The sequence below is a fragment of the Alosa pseudoharengus genome, unplaced genomic scaffold (genome assembly GCF_046254945.1).
Source record: "Alosa pseudoharengus isolate Yale_2024_CS ecotype anadromous, Long Island Sound unplaced genomic scaffold, YU_APseudo_1.1 YU_APseudo_1.1_scf_4, whole genome shotgun sequence".
Lineage (NCBI taxonomy): Eukaryota > Metazoa > Chordata > Actinopteri > Clupeiformes > Clupeidae > Alosa > Alosa pseudoharengus.
The window spans coordinates 17,222,828-17,239,207 of NW_027468774.1; the positions used below are offsets into that span (position 1 = coordinate 17,222,828).

Below are 16,380 nucleotides of genomic sequence, written 5' to 3' on the forward strand. Positions count from 1 at the left end.
GCTGAGACAAACAGAGAGAGAGAGAGAGAGAGAGAGAGAGTGGGGCTGGGATGGGACAAGTGGCAGGCTTTTATAGACACGGAAAGATGGAGAGACAGAGAGGGAAGGAGGGAGAGGTAGAGAGAGGGAGCTCAGGGAGGGGTGTACGAGGGGAGCACTGAAGGGGGTGGATAAATGGGAGCAGAGGAGGGTGGGTGAAAGGGGTTGGGGGCTTTTTGGGGGTTTGGTGTGTGTTTGTGGGGGGGGGGGGGGTATGGGGATGTGTGCCACTGAAAAGCTGGGGGCTGGAGATTGTTTGTGCTTGTCCACTCAGCTACAAACAGCCTCTGACCCCTCCTCCCCTGTTCTCTCTCCGCCTGCATAACTTGGGTTTTTTGTGACCAACTGAGCCAGTCATCCACTGGGAAAAATTACAGAAAAGAAGGAGGTATTGATCTCTTTTTACTCAGACACCCTCAAACTAATAGAGTGAGACTGACTGACACACAGACAGACACAGACAGACAGACAGATAGAGAAAGGAAAAGAGGCATGTCAAAAGAAATGGATACTGTGACAATGATAGCATATTGTAAACCAAAAGCTAGATAATATGACATGTCATGACAGAAGAGGAGAGAGAGAGAGAGATGGAGGAGGAGAGAGAGAGAGAGAGAGGCATAGAAGAAGGATTGGATGGCAGATCTACAGCAGTGATAATGAATGAATAAAATGAATGGGAGTGGATGCATGTGTGGTGGGGGGGTGCACCTTCTTCTGGGAGTGAGAGAGAGAGAGAGGGAAGAAGAGAGAAAGAGGGAGAGAGAGGGAGAGGAAGATGAGGTCACTGATGGGCCCACAGCCCAAGGTGAGCCCATATGAAATCTACACGGCTTGGTCAAAGCATCTAAATCTTGTTTGTCGACCACCTTTACCTCTTCTCTACACCTCACACCACCCCTCCCTCTCTCTCCTCCTCCTCCCTCTCTCATCCTCCTCCCTCTCTCTCATCCTCTCTCTCTCTCTCTCCTCCTCCTCCTCCCTCTCTCCTCTCTGGTGAGACTGTTTTTCGTTCCCTGTCTCGGCAGGAGGGTAATGATGTCACGGAACACTGGCACGATTATGTAATGGGTAGAAAGAAGAAGAGAGAAAGATATGGGTGCATTAGTTTAGATGGCTATTTCCTTTTGTGCTAATCTGAACCATCGAAAGACACAGTGAGACAATAACGCCTCTAAACCATGCCTGCTCGATTATTTCTACACTTACAGAATCACAAGCTTCAAGCTAAGTGTGATTAATCAATCAAAAAGTTGGTCAATAAATAGATAATATCTATAAAATATGCAATTCAGTTTTTGAAGAATGAATGAAATAATACACGTTAGAACACAGAGGAGCCACTGACAGACTTGGGAAATGTTGTGTCATGTTTTCTAGACTTTTGAAAGAGTAGTTTTCTGCACAAAGCCATTAGTATATTAAGTGAAAATATCAAGTCTTCTTAGAAAGATGTGTCAGTTTCACAGTGGCACATTGAGCAACAGACTTAATAGAGTTAAGCTTGTTAGACAAATCCATGAGCATGGTCAGAGTCTATTGTCCCCTCAGCACAACGTCATGTACCAGGTAGCAGTGAGCCTGACCAGCTGGGAGAAACCAGCAGGAGACCCGTCTCAAATCTATTGCCACCCTATCGCCATGGAGACCTCAACGGGACAATCACTTCAAAGGATTTATGGTTGAACTTTAGCTGACTCTGGAGGGCTGGCAGTGGGCTCTGGAGGCCTGACATGAACCCAAGGGCCTTAGAATCATGTGCTCCCATCATGGAAGCTCCATCGATCACATTATAAGTAGTTAGAAGTAATTAGGCATCACACTGCTGGAACAATGGAGATCAGATCTGACCTAACTGTACCCTGTTTTAAAAAGAAGTAAAAATAGACTTATTTTTCACTGCCTTCAATGATTAATTATGATAAATGCATTTGAACTTGAACAACAATAACAGCTTCTGTTGCATCATGCTCAGGGTAGAAAGGAGAAGTTTGAGACTGCATTGTCCCCACAACATAATTGTGAACCCTGCTGGGGTTGAGCAGAATTATGAAACAGATAAACAGCTTATGTATGCACCAGTGACACACAAAGAGGTGACTGTCTGCCACAGGAAGAACTATTTGAGGACCCATCTGCATATAGCTCATGGACAAAAACAAAACACCATGTTTACATTTTGTGACTTACATAGACTGTGGCATATATTCGGAAATATCTATAATATGTATCTTAGTAATATTTCATGCATTCTGACCAGGTTACACATTTTATTGGGCTTGATATCTTGGCAGTATCATCCCAGGGGTCTGGAGCAGGACAGGTCCAAGAGCTGAACAATGGAAGATGCCACTTGTAATACAGGTGTAGAGGATGTGAAGTGAGTGACAGAACAACAGAGAGTGAATTTGCATTGGACAGATAGCGTAAGACATACTCAAGATATAACAACCTGCTTTCACGGTTGATTAGCTGAAGCAGTATGATCAAATGAAGTCTTTAAATCTAGACATCAGCAACAAGACCAGTCGGGCGACTGCAGACCCTCGTCCTGGTCACACAATATTAACCAAAGGGAAATCAGCATGGTGAATCAGGTGAATCAGGATGATCATGTTGGAGGACGGAGATATGGTGACCCTAACCCTAACACACTCACAAACAGATGGACAGACAGAATGACCGGACTAAAATACCCTCCTCCCCACTACCAGTTGCTCATGGTAACTAGATAATTAGATAGAACACTTTCTAAGTCCAAACGCCCTCTCTAACCATTCACATTGGCCTTGGCAAGGTGTAGTTGCAGCTGACAGGAACCTGCACCAGTATCGTAACATCAGCGGGAGCTTTTTCTTTGTCATTAATTCAGTAGTAAAACTTACATCACCTGCTCCTCCCATTCACCCCTGCCTACTGTGGGAACTGTGAGGCTCCAGCCAGACGGTAAATAAACCCCACTAAGGTTGTTGTGTGCCTAGTCTGTTAGATGGTAACCGTGGTCTGAAGAAGTCAGTGGGCTTAGAAATGACTGGGAGTACTTTTCAGGGTAACTGCAATTGAAATAGGGCCCTTGTTAATGGAGGGTAAAAAGGCGTGCGGGCAGGCGGGCTCACTGTAAGTCCTGCCGCGGAGGATTAACGGGATGGTGCCATCATGAAGTCCCCTTTGAAGCGTATTGGCCCCCTGGATGGCTGGGGAGCCCACTGTGGTTGCCTCAGATCCCGTCACTGGGGGAATCACCCTTGGAGAGTAAGCATTCAGAGAAAGGGAGAGAGAGAGAGAGAGAGAGAGATGGAGAGAAAGGAAGAGAAGAGAGTAGAAGAAAATAGTGAAAGAAACTTTGCGGCAGTGGCATCATCTCATGAAAAAAGAAATCAATAAAAAAAACATGTGTGGAATGCAGAAGGAAATGGGAGAAGGGAACAGAATAAACAGACGGCAAAGAATCACCTGATGCCCCCCATCCCTTCTCTCCCCATTCTGTGGTTGGTTTTCAGGAGCCAGGAAGAGGTTGAGTCAAACAGCTGATTCATGTGTTGAGAGTGAGGGGGGAGGCGATGGAGGGGAGGGGATGAGGGCTGGAGTGGAATCGTAATGTCGCCCCCGAGGACTGATCTACTGCCAGGCTAAAATGGCGCCCAGACTGCAAGACTACCCCTTTCATTCAGGGGAGCTTGTTCTTTCTACTTTCCTGTCTGTCTTAACTTTGTCTTGAAGGTGTGTGTGTGTGTGTGTGTATGTGTGTGTGTGTGTATGTGTGTGTGTTTGTGTGTATATGTGTGTGTGTGAGAGAGTGAGTGTGTCTAAGACTGTGTAAGTGTATCTGTGAGGCGGGTGGTTATAAAACAGTTGGAAAATAGTATTGAAAAAAAGAATTCCAAGGCACTCTCCTTTCAAAATGTCAAAACCCTTTTTTAATGCCATTATTTCTGCTGAATATTTGAATTTGATTTACGGGAACAGTCCGCTTCCAGACACATCCGGAGTGTTAGTAGAACAGTGGGAAAAAGACAAATAGCAATAACAGACACAGACAGCCAAGCCAGATAGCAGCACTGGCCAGTAACCTTCTCCAAAACAATGTCTGGCCACAGTTTGGGGCTAAGGATGATGGACCAGCCCTCCCTCCCCAAAATAGTGGAGGACAGAGAGCAACGTGCCCCCCTCTACAAAGCCCAGATCACCCGCAACAAAGGCCCATGGGGACACTGCTACCCCCATCCAACCCTCTGTCAGCATAACTGATGAGGTTCCAGAGGATCAGACACATACCAGTTAACACACACACACACACACACAAACACACACACACACACACACACACACACACACACACACACACACACACACATAAACACACACACAGACACACAAACAAACAAAGATGCTTTAATACACAAAGACGCACACACATACACACAGTAAGCATCTAGCTCGTACATCTGCACAGGTACAAAACACAACTCTACTTCAGAATACAGTATACATGGCAATAACACACTCACAGTTATTTTTCAGTTGGTCCGGTGAAGCGTGTGTGTGTGTGTGTGTGTGTGTGTGTGTGTGTTTATGTGTGTGTGTGTGTGTGTGTGTGTGTGTGTGTGTGTGTTTGGAGGTGTACAGTATTGGCATGTCAGAGGACTGCATGGCCAGAGGTTGACAGGGACTGGGACGGGGGCTTGTGGTCGGGTGGGGGCTGGATTTTTGGGAACACCTCTGCCACACCATGACACAAAGGCGCAATCGCCCCCATGGATAAAATAGAGGGAGAGGGGGGATTACTCCTGTCCCATAGCTGGACAAAAGGCCCTTTGTGGGGAAGAGGGTGGGTGGGAGGGTGGGGGGATTGGGATGCATAGGAATGTTGGGGGTCCCAACATCAACATGGCCAGGAATTCTGTCTGACAGCAACTAGGCAGATGTCAACAGAGCTCCAAACCATATGTACATACCTCTCATGCCTATGGTTACATGCCTAATCATACAATAGTTTTACATAGAGATCTGGAGGGATTTTAGTTCTCAATAAGAACTGTGGGGACTTCTTGCTAGGAGAAATTGCAACACATTGAGAAAATCTGGCAAGACAGCAAGACTTGTTCATCTAAGAGAAAGTCTGTGCCAGCAATTTGAAAGCTGATTCAGGACATGGAGATTTAGTTCTGACCTTGCCTGATGTTTCAGGGCTCTCTACCGACCTGGCACATCTAGAGCAGAGCTCACAATGCTCCATAGCAACAAAGTGTAGTTTCTGTGGCAAAACACACACACAGGCTTAAAACATGTTTGCAAGAAAACAAGGCAATAAAACAACTGCTGCCAGCCGTTGAGCAGTTCCACCAGACACGTAAAGGAACCTTTGTTTGTCTTAAAGCCTCTCTCTGTCCCACTGTCACTTTCTTGGGCAGCCATCTCTCTCGCTCTCGCTCTCTCTCTCTCATGCTTTCTCTCTCTGCTTTCATTCCCTTCAGAGACAGGCAATTAGAGAGAGAGACAGAGAGAGAGAAGGAGGCAGAACGAAACAAGTAAAGACAGGGATGATTTCACACAAAAAAGACATCAGTTCAGTAGCTTCCCTTCTCTTGACTATAATGAAAGGTCCCTATTGAAAGAGATGATGGTGACTGGCCAATGTGCTCCAGGCGGCCCCACAGACAGCTAGAGGCCACCGGCAGCAGTGTATGATGCAGTCCAGGCTAAGGACGCGTGCGCGCACACACACACACACACAGCAACACACACAGTTTTATACACAGACCTTTTGGAACACGGCACTTGTGAGTATTTAATTTAGAATAAATCCAGTGAGGAGGACACAGGCCTGTCAGGCAGATATTATTTTACACACAATCACACACATACCTTTTGTGATTAATACTGTTTTCAAAGTCTTTGGTGTGTGTGTGTGTGTGTGTGTGTGTGTGTGTGTGTGTGTGTGTGTGTGAGAGTGTGTGTGTGGCCTTGAAGAATAAATGAAGTGTCCAGGCTGATGAGGAGTAATCACACTGCACCACAGAACTGGACTGGACTTCCTGGCAAAATACCAGCAGGCTCTCGTCCACCAGAGTGGCCATTACAAACCAAGAACCAGACAAGACAGACGGGATATTTCAACATAATGCTTTTCTTTATTGTAAATAACTTTGATACACTGGACTTTGCACTGCAAGTCCACCGTCGTGATACATATTCATTCATGTATTTATATAGAAATTCATCAGTTGGAAATCTTCTGCTTACCCCAGGGTTCACTTTAAAAAAGATTAAATTTTCTTTTTTTTATCAAAAAAGGTCTTCCAAAACTTTGTGAATACTGATTTCTAGCTGCCTTGAGTCACTCACTCTAGCAGCCTTTTAATATCTCACTCGAGTCACGAGCAACACGTCGTTAACATCCCAAGAAAATAGTTCTTTAGTTCAGTCCTCTGTCTTCCATTCAGACACAGAGACAAATGAAAAATTAAAACAAAAACAAGTTGATATGGAAAAAAAACAATGTCATTAAAGAAAGAATGAAACGTTGAAATACAAAAAAAGGCACCAGGTGGCGCTGTGGTCGGATTGCTGCGGCAGGAGGACCTCCAGAACCCTGAGCTAAACAAAGTCGTCATGTAGGGCCAGGTGAAGCTGCGCCCTCTTGTGGCCAATGCGCTGTACCAGGCAGCTGGGCTGAACCCGTCCATCTTTCAAATCTCTCAAGTCTCCCACAGTGAAAATAAAGGCCCCCAACTGACATCCACTCCTGACTTGACCACATCTGTGCGAAACCATTCACTCTGTCTTTTTGCTCTCTTCATCATGCATGCTCAATGCTCCCATAGACAACAATGCAACACACAAACATACACTCAATCTCTCACACATGACTTGGAAATCATTCTCTACTTATCTGCCATGGACCCACTTGCAATTTACTAGCCAGCCAAAGCCCAGCCTTGGTACAGGATTGGCCATTGAGAGCTGACACTTCATCCAGCCCTTTAAACAAATACACACAAACATAAACTGTGCTCTCTCTCTCTGCAAAACCAGCTGCTTTTACTATCTGGAACTACTTCTTTTATGTCCTTTAAAAAACAGTAGAAATCTCTGATGTTTCTAACATAAGCTTACTCAAATGTTGATTGGTCTAGACTCAATATCTTATAAAATATATAAAAATATATTTATGCTTGTGTTTTTTTTTTTTGATACACAAAAAAGAAGAAATAAAACAAACCTTTGGCCAAAACACAATAACAAACCTTTGGCCAGATATAAATAAATGAAAGAATTTCACATTAAAGCATAATAAAACCCAAAGGCTGAAGTAAAACACAACTGGTAAAGAAACAGCAATGAAACATTCATTTTCAAAAGTGCTATGATCCAAATGGGTTTAACAAAACACTGCTGCATTGAGCTTAAGACACTAACACCTCTCTTGTAGGCCAGAGGGACCACTGACTTTTGTCTTTGACATGCATGTAGCAGATTATCTACATTTGAACAAAACTGACGGCACTTTAGGTTTTACCATGCTGTGGCAACACATAAAATAAAAAAAACAACAACAACAAAGGATAGATTGCAAGTTATTGCCTTTGCAGCAGTGACTTCTTTCCCCTCATGCTTCTATATGTACATTTCTACTTGAAGGTCTGAAGACACTTAGCTGCTGCCTTTTGTATCTGACTTGCTTTAGGTTTCACCTGTTCTGAATTCTGGACTTAGTCAGCCACCATGTTATGAAGGTATAGATGATACTCAGTAAGAAGAGCACTGTGATGTCTCATCCTCTTCCACAACATGTCACAACAGAACCAGACCAATGAGATCATCATTGTTCACTTTGCCACTGCCAATCACTTTCAGCTGGGACAGCGGATGTGACTATTAAAATCATTTGAACACCTGGGGCCCAAATTTAAATGCCAGGCAAAGTGCAAAGTCTATCAACAAGCAACGTTCTCCTGCATGAACTATAGCTGTCTTGTGCCATGTGGGAGCATTAAGCAGACTCAGTGCTTGAGGGTAAGGTCTTGCTCATGGTGTTAACAGGGCCAACTCTCACACATTGGATTGGCGTGAGAGCGTGTGGAGCCAATCAAATGAATGAGTCTCACAATCAGTGAGTTGCCAGCCCTGTGTTACAGTAAATCAGCTAATTGATTTAGCCTAGTTGTTAAATTAGCTTTAGTTAGACTTAAGACTTTTTTCATCATTCAAATTAGGGCCCTAAATGTGAAATGTCATGAGGGTCTGTGCCAGATTGTCATGTCACGTGCTGTTTGTCTTTGGTTTAACCTCATATCAATGAGAAAAAGATGAAGCTGTCTATTCTGCAGCTTCTTGTTGAGGACTGGATGCCTACCTTCCCCTTGCAAGTGCTGTGACTGTAATGGACCACAGGGCAAAGGCCTGAACCCAGCACAGCTAAGGGTCCTCACTTATGGCCATACCATCAGCCATCAGCAACGGCTATGTACACCCAGAGAAAAGTACACATACTGCACTTGAAGTGCGTAACCATAGTAACCACAGCGCCTTGGGGCAAGCATCTATCCCCGTGTTGGGCAATTGTGTCTCTATGGCAACCCTGGAGCATTCCACTGCGGGTGGTTAAAGGTAGGGTAAGCGATGCTGGATGACGTGTTTGTTTACGTTTGTGTTTATGTTTATGTTTCTTGGAAAACACTTTTGTCTAAGGCGACTTACATTGTATTTGAACCAAAGACCAAACAAAACACACCAGAGAGGTAGCTCACCCCTCCCTTCAGTGCTCCCCGAGAAACCCCACACAGTGTTTTGTTATTGTTTGGGGGACATGCTGCCCCACCTTTCTTTGTTTCCAGTTCACGGAGCCAGGGCTGTGGAAGAAGACCGGGTTTTTTTTACAGTGTTCTCAGAGAATGAAGAGCTAACAAATGATGAGGAGATATTCGCTGAATGTTACAAAAATGGTTACATGTTAGAAAAGTAGCTTACCATCGCTTACCCTACCTTTAAAGAATTCTAACTCTACTTTTAAAGGACATGCTGAGGCAGGCAGCTGCAGCAGGGGTCAAACCGAGGGCAAACCTAAAGCTTATCAAAACTACCCGGCTAAAAGTTCCTCTGTTTGGCTAAAAACATTCATCTAAACAAAACATAATAAAACATGACACAACAAAACAAAACAAAACAAAAAAAATTGTAAAGTCATTTAAATAATTTACACCGGCTGGACGGAATGAAAAGCAAAATAAAAAACATCAATCATATCGGTCATGTTATGACACTCGTGCCTGTGTGAGGTGTGTATAGGACAACTGGTCACTTTGGCACAACATATGAGAGGGAGAGGGAGAGGCTTTAACTTTTTGGTACCCGTTCAGTTCTGTAACAGTTAGCTCATTTCAGCAAGCATGCATGCAATGCTTCCGTATACGTGAAAACCCGGTGTCGAGCATGAAAAATGAAACCTCAATGTGTATGTGTGTGTATGTGAGTGTTTCTGTGTGTGTGTATGTGTGTGTGTGTGTGTGTGTGTTTATGTATACATGTGTGTACATGTGTGTCTGTGTCAGTAAATTACTCCTTTGATAACATAGGAGCAATAAGCTCCCTGGACATGGCAACACAATTGGCTTGTTCATCTCCCTGTAGGTTGGACATAAAAGTGGTAGCACACCCTGTGGCGCCACCTGCTGTTCGGAGAACTGGAATTACATAACATACGCAACTGAATAAGGCAAACATCTTGTGACTCGGAAGGATTGTGGAAATCAGGTGACCTGTTGAACATTTGGTAGTGCTGTGGATTTAGCTGACCTGGAGGAGCACTTTGACTGCTCATGTAAATATGTTGTCCATATGGAGGGATGCTGCTGTAGGCCCCAAAAGCCTGGGAAGCGGGTAGATGAGCCAGTGGGGCCAAGGTGCCCTCAGCACTGGATCTGCGAGAAAGGGTGTCTGAGGAGCTCCTCAGCGCTGGGGCGATTCTTGGCCTCCACAAAGATGCTGCGCACAAAGTCGTGCGTGTGGGTGGAGATGTGGGACGGTAGCAAGGGGTTCGTGGGCTGTGTGGCAATCTTAAAGATGGCCGCCATGGCCTCGTATTCAGCCCAGGGGGGCTTCTCAGTCAACATCTCCACCACAGTGCAGCCCAGGCTCCTGTTATGCAGTGACACAGACAGACACACAAACACAGGGATAAACATTCTTTTACGTGTGGCACTTAAAACTAATTAACACTTGATTAAAGTCATGACATCCATTCACAGATTAACGCACACACACAAACACACACACTCCACATAACAGTGCAACAGTATGCTATTCTCCAGGCTTTTATTTCCAGGATTGCAGGAATGTTTTGGTGGAAACTTTTTCCCGGCAAAATTGTTGACAATTAAATCCTGTTATTGCTGGCTCCAAGAGGCAGCACCGGCAAAGAGCACTGATAGAGCTAGGAGTGTGTGTGCGTGTGTGTGTATGTGTGTGTGTGTGTGGAAGCTATCCCGGCATGCCTACGTTCCTGGCCCCCAGGGGTACTCAGAACTCGGAACATTCCACCCAACCAGTGCAGACTGGCTCTCAGCCAATAGCATCTCTTTCCTGATGGAAACAGCCAATCAGATAGTAGAGGAGAATCCCTGGATGGCAGGACGACGCTCCCCTTTAAAGGACCTTGCATGTTTTGGGTCTGCCTAGGTTTTAAACTTTTTGTTTGCATGTGTGTTAAAAAAACCCATTGCCCTCTCTAAAAATAGATCTGTTCCTTTTCCGAAAAATGTCTTTCCTTTCCTTTCGGTCCTAAAATAGAACTTTCTCTCCTCTAGGAATGTTTCTTTTCCCCTTCGCTGCCATTCCCACCGTCCACTGACCACACAGGGGTTCCCACAGCTTTGAGTGGACAGAATGAGCCATGGAGCAGTGCAGCTGAGGATGCCCAGTCTCAGCCCACTAGGGCAGTTAGCCAATGAGAAGACAGGAGACAGCAGCCCCACCCACTCTCATTATGATTCTGTCTCGTTAACAAACGCCAATATTCCAGCGGTCAAAACATCTCACACTTTCACTGGCTTTGACAACTAATTAGGCTGTATCCTGGCAACAGGTCCACTGAAGGCAAATTTTGTCAAAAAAGTGTCATGTGGGATCAGCGTCAGAACTTGCAGCCTCTTAAATATTTGTATGTAATTTGAGCTGAAAGAACAGCAGCTATGCCAAACTAATCATATTGCCTTGATAGCATCTCCTTTCAAGACCTCTTCTGTCACAATGACAGTCACAGTTCACACTCAGACATTGTATCTTACAGGCAGTGTTAATACATAACCCTCAAATAACCTAGTAAAAGGTGTTACACAAATCAAGGCATTTTTTCCATGGCCTTGTGTTGGGTTTGTGACCCACAGTCACATAGACTCCCAGATTCCCGGCTCTCTTGTCTGGGTGTCGATCTTAGTGGAGCGGGCGTTGTGCTGGGGCACAATACTACTTATTACTACAATACACTATATTTCTGATATGTTGCTGATTGGATCATAAACGGCCACAGCAATGAAGAAAAGTGAAAGTGATTGATAATGACTGACTGACTATTATTGCGTTACATGCTTCAAATGTAAAGCATTTTGAGTTGCATTCTGTGTATGAAAGGGGCTATACAAATAAAGCTTATTATTATTATTATTATTATTATTATTATTATTATTATTATTATTATATTACCAGACGTCGGCCTTGCGTCCGTATCCCTCGCCGCTGATCACCTCCGGGCTCATCCAGTACGGCGTGCCTGTGACTGAGCGGATGCCTGTGCTGGACATGCAGATGGTCTGCAGGCGCTTGCTGGCCCCGAAGTCGCCCAGCTTCACGTTACCCACCGAGTCCCGCAGGATGTTGGCACCTGAGTGGAACAGGACTCAAGGGGGTCAAAAGGGGGACAGCTCATCTTCGCAGATGGTTCTACAAAGGTTACTGACAACAGGATCTTCAGTTTGCAATAAAAGGTGTCAGAAGGACCAATGACATTGATGATGCTTCCCTTTAGCATGACTGTGGTACGGCTCCAACCTCTACAAGCTCACTCTGTTTATTAGGCCAAACAACGTGACAACAAGGTGATTAATCCTAAACGTACACTTTTATTTCATTTAGACCTTATTTCATAATATATCTACTGCACATTCATTTCAACACTTTGAACAAAAAAAAACCCTTAGTCTAATGTGGATTCGGTGCTCCATAAAAGCACCTCATGGTGATTTGCTTGTCTGTGGATTACTCTATCTACAGGGGAAAGATCCCGTCACTGCTCCAGACGTCTTTACCTTTGATATCTCTGTGGACGATCATGTTGCTGTGGAGGTAGGACATGCCCTCCAGGATCTGCCGCGTGTATTTGCGGGTCACATTCTCCGTCAGCGCCCCGTACGCCTTCAGCTGGTCCTTCACCGAGCCCTGGCACACAGAGACACGACTGTTTACACAACACTGTCCTGACTCTGCCTGTCACATCACTCTGTCAGCACCCTGGTAATGACTGCTAAAGTATCATAGTTCAATCATCATAGTTCAACTCATGACATTAATCCCTCTACATTGTCATGCATCTATTCAGACAGCCAGGATGCTGCAAATTGTTTCGGAGGAAACTGTCAGATCAAAGACTGTCTCTCTGGCAATTCTCACATGAGGACCAGATCGACTGCCTTTTCAAGAAAACAAAATGATGAAATTGGCTGTAAACCTTCAATCCTTTTCATCTGTGTTGAATGTGACAGGACAAAGCCAAAGGCTCATGATGAAGTCAGTTGCTCATGGTGACAAGAAGCTACCAGTCAGTCAGTCTGGTGGTAAGATTGTGTGGGGCGTGAGTGAGGGTGTCGTCGTACCCCTGGCATGTACTCCATGAAGATGGTGAGGGTCTTCTCATTGTGGTCCCGCAGACAGCCGTAGTACTGGACAATGCGCTCGTGGTGCAGATTCTTCAGCAGCTGAATCTCACACTCCAGAGCACTGACCTCCTGAGGAGAGAGAGAGAGAGGAAGAGAGAGAGAGAGAGAGAGAGGAAGAAAGAGAAAGAGGGGGAGGAGAGAGAGGGAAAGAGAGAGAACTTTAACAATCACTTCTAACCATAACAAAACCAAATGTCACAGCGAGATAAAGTGAGAGAGAAGACAGGGTCAGATAAGGTTTACAAGAGACACAGAGACAAACCAACTCTCCCATGAAACAACCTCCACTGGACTGCCTGAACGATTGCCAAAGAGAAGGGATGAGAGAGACAGAAAGAGAGAGAGAGAGAAAGTAAGAAATGTACATAAATTAGCACAAATTTGTGCTACCAGACCTCATTAAAATGCCAGACTTTAGGATTAAACAACAACTGATTAATATCAGGGCATCCACAAGTCATGATGTGTGTGTTTGTATGTGTGTTTGTGTGTGTGTGTGTGTGTGTGTGTGTGTGTGTGTGTGTGTGTGTGTGTGTGTGTGTGTGTGTGTGTGTGTGTGTGTGTGATTGTGTATGTGTGTGAGTGTCTGGGGTTGTGCGTAAGTGCATATGAATGTAAGTGCATATGCCTGGAAAAGGGAGGCGACAGAAGGTCCCAATACTCCCACTATACACAAACATGCACACAAACACACAAACACACACATACACGCACACGCACAAACGCGCACAGACACACACACACACAAACACACACACACATACACACACACACACACACACACAGACATGGGCACACATCATGCTTACAAACACAGCACACAGCCACTGCCCCCTCCCCCTCCACTGAGATACAGGAAGTGACAGTGCATGTTTTTTCAGGGGTAGACAGGAAAGGATTTCAAAAAAATAGAGTGAGAGCGCAAGGAAACAAGATAGAGAGAATGAGAAAAAAGAGAGACACTGAAAGTCTGTTTTTCTCTCGGCCTTTCCCGCCCCCCTCTTCTTGTGCCATGCTGGCTTCGTATTGTGCGCACTAGAGGCATCACGAAGCAAAACCTGAACCTTGAAACAAACACAAACACACAAAAACAAATATAAACAAACACAGCTGTGGAGGCTTACGCAGCGCTCCACCACGGGGTTGGTTGTGGTTTGGCTTCCCCTGCAGTCAGGGATAGATTTCATCCCAGGCCTGGGTTCCACGGAGAGAGAGAGACACAGAGAGAGAGAGAGAGAGGGAGAGAGGGAGCTCTTTTTTCCATGCTACAGTTATTCCATGCAGCGGTTCCAGTGGCCTTTAGCTGTGCCTGTAACTGTGACTGGAGATCCTGGATGTCTGCCCTAACTCCCTGTCTCTCCTTCTGCGTGTCTGTGTGCGTGTGTCTGTGTGTGCGTGTGTGTTTGTGTGTGTGTACCAGCACCTCGTGAGAAGGCAGGACTTGAGAAACTGAAGTGTGTGTTTTTGTTTTGGTGCATGTGGCTGCTCCAGTGAGCAGCGAGCTTCCGCGAGGTCTTACCTTGCTGGTCTCCGGGCTGTCTGGGTCGAACTGGACCTGCTTGGCGGCCAGCTCCCGGCCTGTGTCCACGTCGTAGCAGAGGTAGACCCGGCCGAAGGCCCCCTGGCCCAGCAGCTTGCCCCTCCGCCACGTGACGGGGGCACTAGGGGCTGCAGGGGTCAAATGGAGAGACAGCAGGGTTAGGACACAGTTCACCATCATGGGTCTTAAACACTACCTGTATCTTTCACTGATGGTCATGCACTGGCAGAATGTGACATTAAAAAGCATGAAACCTAAAGGAAACAGCACTGTATCATGGGTAGGCAAGTAAGGCTGTATATGTCATATGTATGTGTCATATGGGTGTGTCATGCATATGTGTGTATGTCCATCTGATTTTGCTGTGTTCATGTGTGTGTGCATGTGTGTGTATGCATGCTTGTGTGCATGAACATGTGTGTGTGTGTGTGTAACTGGGCCTCTCCCACTCACACTTGTGGGCGACAGGTCTGTCCTGCGGCCGGAGGCGTCCCTGGGCGTCCACCATCTGCCAGCTGCTCAGGCTCTCCTCGCTGCCGTTGAGCGAGCGCCGCGACGGCACCAGGGTGAACAGGTTCCCCTGCGGCCGCCGGATCCGTGGAAACGTCCGCCGCCCTGCGGGGGAACAACAGACGCCACAGCGTCATCACGAGAGCATGAAATGCAAAAGAGGCTTAGAGACCCAGAGAAGGTCACGGCCGCCCCCGAGACCGCCAGGAGTCAAGGGCGTGGCATTTTGGGGAAAAAAGGGAAACGAGTTGAAAGGGGCAACTCTGGAACATGCCCAAGCTCACCAGCCCCAGTTCTGCCAACAACTGCCTCAGTAGACTCCCAGCAGCCCTATGCTGGGAAATATTGCTAACAGCTATGGATGGGATGGGGGGGAAGCTACAAGCTAAGCTAACGGTAACAGAGACAGGGCCTGGAGGAGGGAGTGTGATGAGTTGCTGTGGCAACAAAGGCGTATAGTACCTTCACTGAGGTCCTTGTGGTGCAGGGAGACATGGTATCTCCGTGGGTATGTTCCACCCTTGCCAACCTTGTCATAGGCGTGATTCTCGCGGTTCTCTTCTGGAACAAAGAGAGAGAGAGAGAGAGGCAGAGAGGGAGGGACAGGGGAAAGAGAGGAGGATTATGGGAAGCCCGTGAGGATGACAAACACTAACAACTTTTTCACAAGAGCATGGAGGAGGCTTAACTGACAAGACACACAGCGTGGCATCCTTTCCCAAAAAAGGCCACACGCTGTTCCGCCACTAACAGTTTGGCCGTGGCTGAATATAGGCCAGTCTGGCCCGGGCAGTATCTCCAGCACCCACCTGCAAAATCCTGGCGGTTGTCGGGGTAACTCTTCGCTCGGTGCATGCGTGACTTCCTAAGGGACGGACTGTGGGAATGGCAGCGACGAGTTAGTTTGTTTTTGGGGCCAAACACCAACAGAAGGCAACTGACTTTCTCCCTGACTTTCTTCAGTTTCCAAATAGACTTGAAGTGCCTCACTGTGTGTAGGTGTTTAGCTGATGTGCATCTATTTCACCCCCCACTCCCGAGTTTCCTCACCTGTCTGAGTTGCTGTCGAGTGATTGACAGCTGCCAGAGACCGAGTTCTCAGCACTACTCCAGGGGCCCAGCACCTAAGGACGAGGCAAAGGAGAGGAAAGAGGTTTTTGGAGTGTGTGATCACACATATGACACATGGTTAAGTTTGAGTGAAACTCAACTGTATGTTGACTGTATGTGTGCATTTATGTATTTAGATTGTTACTGTGTGTGTGTGTGTGTGTGTGTGTGTGTGTGTGTGTGCAGGGGCGCAACTACCCATTTTTGAGGGGTATGCAACAACAATATTGGCGCCCCCCCCAAAAAAAAAAA

The 16,380-nt window shown here is 46.1% G+C and overlaps 1 protein-coding gene across 4 annotated transcripts in view; it reads right to left on the reverse strand.

Moving 5' to 3' along the window:
- Window positions 1-6,150: 6,150 nt before the first annotated feature.
- map3k3 (mitogen-activated protein kinase kinase kinase 3) overlaps window positions 6,151-16,380 on the reverse strand; it is a 27,820-nt gene continuing 17,590 nt past the window's right edge. For 3 of the 4 annotated variants that reach the window (XM_076265051.1, XM_076265052.1, XM_076265053.1), the window contains 9 exons: window positions 16,069-16,142; window positions 15,828-15,895; window positions 15,481-15,579; window positions 14,962-15,123; window positions 14,488-14,636; window positions 12,906-13,037; window positions 12,342-12,471; window positions 11,740-11,917; window positions 6,151-10,176 (listed from right to left, as the gene is read on the reverse strand). In XM_076265051.1, the coding sequence (XP_076121166.1) occupies window positions 9,948-10,176; window positions 11,740-11,917; window positions 12,342-12,471; window positions 12,906-13,037; window positions 14,488-14,636; window positions 14,962-15,123; window positions 15,481-15,579; window positions 15,828-15,895; window positions 16,069-16,142 (1,221 nt within the window). In that variant the 3' untranslated portion in view covers window positions 6,151-9,947. The remainder of the gene's footprint in view (window positions 10,177-11,739; window positions 11,918-12,341; window positions 12,472-12,905; window positions 13,038-14,487; window positions 14,637-14,961; window positions 15,124-15,480; window positions 15,580-15,827; window positions 15,896-16,068; window positions 16,143-16,380) is intronic. The other variant, XM_076265054.1, reaches the window with a different exon arrangement.